Raw genomic sequence first — 8,440 nt, 5'->3', positions numbered from 1 at the left:
GATTTAATGAGCCCCTTCTCCAACACTGAAAAAGGCCTTATGGAATCACTTCATCATTCACCCAGTTCTGAAAGACCATGGAAAAGGATACCACTGGCAGAAGCCAGCAACATTGAGAGGTCTGTTTCTACAAAGCAGCGAACTAGACTGAAACAAATGTATTGCATCACTGGACTTGACTACAGATTAAATGAATCTCAAAGCTCTTTAAATTTTTGTTCTCAAACTGGAATTCTAAAAGTGAGAGAATATAAGAACCCCATGCCTGAACCCAATGAATGACCAGCTATCTCCAAAGCAGGACTATTCATCTCAAAGAGACCCATCACAAAGATTCCAGCAGCAGAGGATAGAATGGTATGGAAACAATCCTGCAAGGCAGAGACAGTCAGCCTGAACTTAGACTCTTGATTTCAGAGGGTCAATAATGAGTTAGTCATGAATCTGCTCAACTTTATTCAAGCCTCTATTGACTCATAACCTGGGAAGTTCCACACAGATTTTATTCCAGAAAAGAACTGCCTCCGAGCACAGGATAGTCAGTGCTCCATCCCTGAGTTGCCTAAAAAACATGGATGGAAGAAATTTCACAGAACCCCACCCCTATAGGTAATCAATGGCTGTTGGTAGAAGGTCGGTGCCACAGCTGGGCCTTGACAAACACTTCACCCTGGGCTTCATACTCAAGTCCCTGCCAGTCCAGAACATTAGGAGAGAATGCCTCACCGGCATGTACTTTGCGGATGTCCTGTGGAGATAGTGCATGGTCCCACATGTCCACATCTCCAATGTCTCCCACAAAAGACTGGTTCTCATCAAAGCCACCCCCATATGAGTCCTGCTCCTGCCCCAGGACGATGCTTGCGTTTGGCCCCACAGTGTAGCCCTTTTGCAGACTTTTCCGGACCTTGGGTTTCCCATCAACCCAGAGTTCTACAATCCCTGTAGCAGACTCCCAGCTGACACAGATGTACGTTGGGACTTCAGGAATTTCAGAAGCCTTGAATACTACTTCAGATCCACCCACGGAAACAGAATACCCTTCATCCTTAGTCCAAAATATGAGGATATCATTAGTGTTCTGCTCGGTGGCGTAAGAGAAAATACTGAAGCTGCGGGTTGTGCTCAGATCAGTGAGGATATTGAGACACACAGTGAAGGCGTCCAGTGACTTCTTTGACAGTGCTCCCAGGGATACATAGGAAGTAGCTGACTCTTTGGGAAATACAAAGGCCTTTTTAGAAACATCTGTAAGACAGAAAACCAAGAAAGTGAGTAGTTTCTCAGATAACAAAGACTTATCCTTAATTACAGGTAGAGTTTGGGATCAAGAAACATCTGGCCCTTTCCCAGGTTACACAAATACACCTGTACACCTCATGCTGCTCCTTATATTCTGTATGTATATATTTATACATACAATATTTGGCTCCCACCCTTATTCCCCAGATCATACCTTTACTATGACTCTTACCTTCATGGTCAAAAGCCTGTGAGAGGCTGATCATGATCAGAAAGCAGTACGGTAGCTTCTTCATGGCTATTGGTGCCGCTGGGTTTCCCCACTAGGAGGACAGAGTTTTGTCTGAAGGATCAAGAACAAGAAGTCCTGGATCCTTTGCCTCAGGCCCATCTCATCCTTAGATTTATAACTATAGCAGACGAAGAGGCTGCGCCACTTTGTAAATGATTTCCTAACATTCCTGCCTCTTGGGGTAAAAGTCAGACCACTGGGAGGAACAGAAGCAAAAATCATTCTGGAACAGAGAAATCAATGCGGGTTATATATTACCAGCTCCTGTGACCCCTGAATCACCAGTTTCTCTGTGACAGGAGAAATGAGGACGCTTCCCAGGGCTCTACTTTGCCTATCTGTCCTGAGAAAATAATGGGAAAATTTAGCTTAATAGATGAGTGTGCTCATGTGTGTGCATAAGATTGCTGCATCTCCAGTGTCTGCTAACCTCTTCCTGAAGCTGCTCTTTGCACAGTAGAAAACTTAGAAAACAAGCATTGCATTCCCAGGACCAAGAACAAACTTTTCTTGGCCAACTGCATAGACTTACCAGAGACTTCTGACTGAATAGAACATGTGACCTATCCCAAATGTGCCATTGGGCTCAATCTCGTGAAACAGACAGGGTTTTTTGCTGCTGTTGTTGTTTTGTTTTTGTTTTTGTATTTATTTTGTTTGTTGTTTGTTTGTTGTTGAGGGGGTGGTTTGATTTGGGTTGGGTTTTTTGTTTTTAATGTGAAAGCTTCAGGGAGGAGTCAGAATGGTCTGCATTTGCTTTTGTTCACAGTCTAAGTGGTCTCTCCACACTGCCTAGCAACAGTTAAATAGTTAACTAGTTCTCTACTTAGCTCAGTCTTCTGAATACTGTGCCTCTTCGCCTGGCTCCTGAACCCCTCAAAATCTCATTTATTCTTTCATTCCATTCATGAGTCACCCTCTCATTGAGAAATTAGAGGAAAAACGGCATATTCCCTGAAGCAGAGAAGCATCCATTCAGTAATACCACGTGTAGTTAGGTACACTCTCTTCCTACCAAACACTAGACTTCTCAGCCTCTGCTGCTGGTCAGAGTGAGATTTGGACACAATAGAGATATTCACTAGCTTGAGCCCATTACAATGAAGATATGTGGGTTCCCTTTCACACCTTCCTTCTCCTCTGGCTAGCATTCTTACATGCTGACAAGAGATAGAGTAGACACCTTTACCTGACAAAGGGCAGGCTGCATGTAGTGGTTGGCACAGCAGTAAGATGGGTTGAACCTGTACATTTTATTATGAAGCCATTGTATCAGCCCTTCACTATTATCTATTTGAATATTTGCTTAAAGGATACACATTCTTATGTTCTTATAAATCACTGTGAATTTTGTCTCTCTCATATTTAAACTTGGCTGATACCTTTCCACTGTAAAATCTACTGGCCTTTCTACCTCCCCGTAAAAAATTAGTGAATATATCTAAGGTCAACCTTGCACCTTGCAACAGCTTCAGATGGTCCATCACCTAATGTGTTTCTTTCTACCTTACATATCATTAATTTCATCTTCACTCTCTCATTTTCCCAAGCAGCGAAACTATAATAAACACAGCATTTTGAGAAAGAAGGTAAAGATAGAAGGGAAAAGAAAGACGGTGGAAAGGTTATCTGTAACTTCAATTTCCGTTGTTTTATCTCTTCCTCCTTAACCCAAGGATTTCAGGTTCTGACCTTCATTATTTGAAAAAAAAAAAAAAGACACATAAAGGTTTGTTTCTCCGGTACTGACTGGGTCACCCAGTCTTTCCCTGGAAAAAGTCTCGCAGAATGGTGGGTGCGAGCCGCCATCACCGAACTGGGCTCCAGCGTCGAGCACAGAGACTTGCTGTGCGCCCAGCTCTCTGTCACAAACAGAGCTGTGCACCCCAGGGCAGCAGAGACTGGGAGTCCCTGTCGGGAGTAAACCCCACAGGGAAGGAAGGAAACAGGGACCCGAATTAGGTCATCCAGTATATCCTTACAAAAGATCCCACAGACCAGCGGGCAGGCGCACTCTCCACCAGACCAGAGACCTACTCTGTACCAACTATTCCTCACAGACAGAACTGTGCGCCCCAGGGCACCAGAGACTTGGAGTCACTGTGGGGAGAAATCCTCACAGGGAACGAAGCAAAGGGGATGGATTTAGGCCACCCAGTATATCCCTGGAAAAGGTCCCTCAGACCGGCCTAACCCAGGGACCTGCTGTGCACCAGCTAGCCTGCTGTTACCAGGAGAGTGGTACTCACCCGCCACAGATTACCACTTGGGTACTGGGGCCCAGAGCCCCAACCTCAGACCTACAAATGCCCAGGATCCCCGAGATCAACCCCCAAATACTACTCCAAGGGTCAAGCAGTTATCCCTAACAAAACTGACCAAACCACGGGACACCCAGGTTACAGCAGCAGCAGCTCACTAAATTTACATAAAGAAACCCAGTAGCAGGGCAGTTGTCTCCAGGACTTCTCTGGGTGAGAGGGGAGCCCTCTCAACTAACAAGGATCACAGTTATCACTCAGGTCTCTACGCCTGAGGTGAGCTGTGGCAACTTCTGAAAAATGCGGGTCATACATTGACCATACCCAAAATGCTGAGGAGGATTCCTTCAAGAAAACCCATCTTCCTGTCAAGGGGATTCTCTACACCACAGGATTCCAGGAACCACCAGAAACTAACTCCCAACACCTAAAATAGCCCAATGGGTAAAGGCCAGCATAAAAGTTCAACCAACAAAAGACAGAGCAATATGGCATCTCCAGAACCCAGTTATCCAGGGACAAGTAGCCCTGGACACCCCAGCATAATTGAAATTCAAGAAGATGACCTAACATCTATGCTCATGAAGAGGATAACAGAGGAAACAAATAAAATGTGTAAAGACCTAGAGGAAGATAAACACAAACAGATTGTGGCCATCCGTAAAGAAATAGAGGAAGATAAAAGCAGGTTATGGTCATCTGTAAAGAAATACAGAAAGTTGCAGCCAAACAGTTTGTGGCCTTTAGAGAGGAAATATTTAAATCATTGAAGGAAATAAAAGAAACAGAGGATAGTTCAAACAAACAGCTTTTGGAATTGAAGAAAAAACAGGAAAATACAGTCAGACAGGTGAAGGAAATCAACAAAATGGCTCAAGATCTGAAGATAGAATTGGAAAAATTAAAGAAAACACAAATGGAGGAAATTGTGGAGAGAAAGAACTTAGGGAAGAAAACAAGAACTACAGAGGTTAGCATAACCAATAGACTACAAGAGATGAAAGAAAGAATCTCAGGTGTGGAATATACAGTGGAAGAGATAGATGCATCTGTCAAAGAAAATGTTAAATCTGAAAAATTCCTGACACAGACTGTCCAAGAAATTCAAGACAACATAAAAAGACAAAACCTAAGAATAATAAGAATAGAGGAAAGAGAAGATTCCCTCCTCCAAGGCCCAGAAAATATTTTCAACAAAATCATTGGAGAAAGTTTCCCCAAATTAAAGGAGAGGCCAATAAGAATACAAGAGGCCTACAGAACACCCGATAAATTAGACCAGAAAAGAAAATCCTCCTGCCACATAATAATCAAAACAGTAAGTATACAGAACAAAGAAAAAATTCTAAAAGCTGCAAGGAAAAAAGGCCAAGTAACATATAATGGCAAACCCAATAGAATCACACCTGACTTTTAAACAGAGACTATGAAAGCCAGAAGGGCCTAGACAGATGTCATGCAGACCCTAAGAGAACACAGATGTCAGCCCAGGCTACTATACCCAGCAAAACTCTCAGTCCTCATAGACGGAGAAAACAAGATATCCAATGACAAAAACAAATTTCAACAATACCTACACAGAAAACCAGCATTACAGAAGACACTAGAAGGGAAAATACAACACAAGAAAACTAGCTACTTTCAAGAAAACACAAGAAATAATTAACCTCACTACAGTAAAACAAAAAGCAACCAAGCACATAAAATTATGACCACAGCCAACATAAAAATCAAAGGATTTAACAGCGATTGGTCATTAATCTCTCTCAACATCAATGGACTCAATTCTCCAATAAAAAGACACAGACTAACAGAATGGATACGTAAAGAAAACCCAATAATCTGTTGCATACAAGAAACACACCCAGGTCACAAAGATAGACATTACCTGAGGGTAAAGAGTTGGAAGACAGCTTTCGAAGTAAATGGACCCAAGAAGCAAGCAGGAGTAGCCATTCTCATATCTGATAAAACAGACTTTCAACCAAAATTAATAAAAAGAGATGTGGAAGGACACTTCTACTCATCAAGTGAAAATTCCACCAAGAAGACATCACAATCCTGAATATCTATGCCCCAAATACAAGGGCACCCACATTTGTAAAAGAAACATTGATAAAACTTAAACCACACATAGATCCCCACACATTCATAGTGGGAGACTTCAACACCCAACTCTCAAAAAAGGACAGGTCAACAAAACAGAAATTAAACAAAGAAACATTGTCTCTAACAGAGGTCATGAATCAAATGACCTAACAGACATTTATGGAACCTTACACCCAAACACAAAAGAATTTACCTTCTTCTCAGCACCTCATGGAACCTTCTCCAAAATAGACCACATAGTTGGTCACAAAGCAAGCCTCAACAGATACAAGAAGATTGAAATAATCCCTTGTATCTTGTCTGATCACCATGGACTAAACCAGGACCTCAACAACAATAGAAATAGTGAAAAGCCTACACACACATGGAAACTGAACAACTTGCTACTAAATGACAGCTGGGTCAGGGAAGAAATAAAGAAATTGAAGTCTTCCTAAAACTCAATGAAAATGAAGACACAACATACCCAAACTTGTGGGACACAATGAAAGCAGTGCTAAGAGGAAAGTTCATAGCACTAAGTGCCTTCAAGAAGAAATTAGAGACAGCTTATTCAAGTAACTTAATGGCCCACTTAAAAACCCTAGAAAAAGAAGAAGCAGACACACCAAAAAGGAGTAGACGACTGGAAATAATCAAACTCAGGACTGAAATCAATCAATTAGAAACAAATAAAACAATTCAAAGAATCAATGAAACCAAGAGCTGGTTCTTTAAGAAAATCAACAAGATCAACAAACCCTTAGCCAAGCTAACTAAAAGGCAGAGAGACACCACCCAAATCAACAAAATCAGAAATGAAAAGGGGGACTTAACTACAGACACTGAGGAAATCCAAACAATCATTAGGACTTACTTCAAAAGTCTATATGCCACAAAATTTGAAAATCTAAATGAAATGGACAATTTTCTTGATCGATTTGACTTACCAAAGCTGAATCAGGACCAGGTAAATCAATTAAATAGTCCTATATCCCCCAAAGAAATAGAAGCAGTCATCAAAAGTCTCCCATCCAAAAAAAGCCCAGGACCAGATGGCTTCAGCACAGAATTCTACTAGACCTTCAAAGAAGAGCTAACTCCAATTCTCTTCAAACTATTCCACAAAATAGAAACAGAAGGAACATTACCAAACTCATTCTATGAATCCATAGTCACCTTGGTACCTAAACCTCACAAAGACTCAACTAAGAAAGAGAATTTCAGGCCAATATCCCTTATGAACATTGATGCAAAAATACTCAACAAAATACTTGCAAACCGAATACAAGAACACATCAAAGATATTATCCACTATGACCAAGTAGGCTTTATCCCAGGTATGCAAGGGTGGTTCAATATACAGAAATCCATCAATGTGATCCACCATATTAACAAACTGAAAGAAAAAACCACATGATAATCTCCCTAGATGCTGAAAAAGCATTTGACAAAATCCAACATCCATTCATGTTTAAAGTATTGGAGAGATCAGGGATACAAGGCACATATCTAAACATAATAAAGGCAATATACAGCAAGCCTATAGCCAACAAACTTAAAGCAATCCCATTGAAGTCAGGGACAAGACAAGGCTGCCCACCCTCTCCATATCTCTTCAACATAGTGCTGGAAGTCCTTGCTAGAGCAATAAGACAGTTGAAGGAGATCAAAGGGATACAGATTGGAAAGGAAGAAGTCAAATTATCACTATTTGCAAATGATATGATAGTATACATGAGTGATCCCAAAAACTCTACCAGGGAACTCCTACAGCTGATAAACACCTTCAGCAAAGTGGCCAGATACAAAATTAACTCAAAAAAATCAGTAGCACTCCTGTATACAAAACACAAAAGGGCTGAGAAAGAAATTAGAGAAACAACACCCTTCACAATAGCCACAAATGACATAAAGTACCTTGGTGTAACCCTAACCAAGCAAGTCAAAGATTTGTATGAAAAAAAATTTTAAGTCTCTGAAGAAAGAATTAGAAGAAGATATGAGAAGATGGAAAGATTTCCCAGGCTCATGGCTTGGCAGGATTGACATAGTAAAAATGGCCATCTTACCAAAAGCAATCTACAGATTCAATGAAATTCCCATCAAATTACCAACACAATTCTTTACAGACCTGGAAAGAAAAATTCTCAACTTCATATGGAATAACAAGAAACCCAGGATTGCTAAAACAATCCTCTACAATAAAAGATCTTCTGGAGGTATCTCCATCCCTGATCTCAAGCTGTACTATGGAGCAATGGTTATAAAAACTGCATGGTACTGGCATAGAAAATGAATGGTGGATCAATGGAAGTGAACAGAAGACCCAGAAATAAACCCACACACTTATGGACACCTGATTTTTGACAAAGATGCCAAAACCATAAAATGGAAAAAAGATAGCATCTTCAACAAATGGTGCTAGTCCAACTGGATGTCTACATGTAGAAAAATGAAAATAGATCCATACTTATGACCCTGCACAAAACTGAAGTCCAAGTGGATCAAAGACCTCAACATAAAACCAGACACATTAAATTGGCTAGAAAAAAAA

General features: G+C 40.9%; 1 protein-coding gene across 1 annotated transcript; it reads right to left on the bottom strand.

The window, feature by feature from the left end:
• Positions 1-439: 439 nt before the first annotated feature.
• Crp (C-reactive protein) lies at positions 440-1,672 on the bottom strand. The gene is made up of 2 exons (XM_055613226.1): positions 1,475-1,672; positions 440-1,248 (listed from the first exon to the last, which is right to left on the bottom strand). The coding sequence occupies exons 1-2, from the start codon at positions 1,536-1,538 to the stop codon at positions 614-616; spliced, it is 699 nt and encodes a 232-aa protein (XP_055469201.1). The 5' UTR covers positions 1,539-1,672; the 3' UTR covers positions 440-613.
• Positions 1,673-8,440: the final 6,768 nt, after the last annotated feature.

Source organism: Psammomys obesus, unplaced genomic scaffold, assembly GCF_907164565.1.
Source record: "Psammomys obesus unplaced genomic scaffold, mPsaObe1.curated_primary_1811, whole genome shotgun sequence".
Lineage (NCBI taxonomy): Eukaryota > Metazoa > Chordata > Mammalia > Rodentia > Muridae > Psammomys > Psammomys obesus.
The sequence above is the reverse complement of the archived record's forward strand: the minus strand, read 5'-3'. Positions and strand labels throughout refer to the sequence as shown.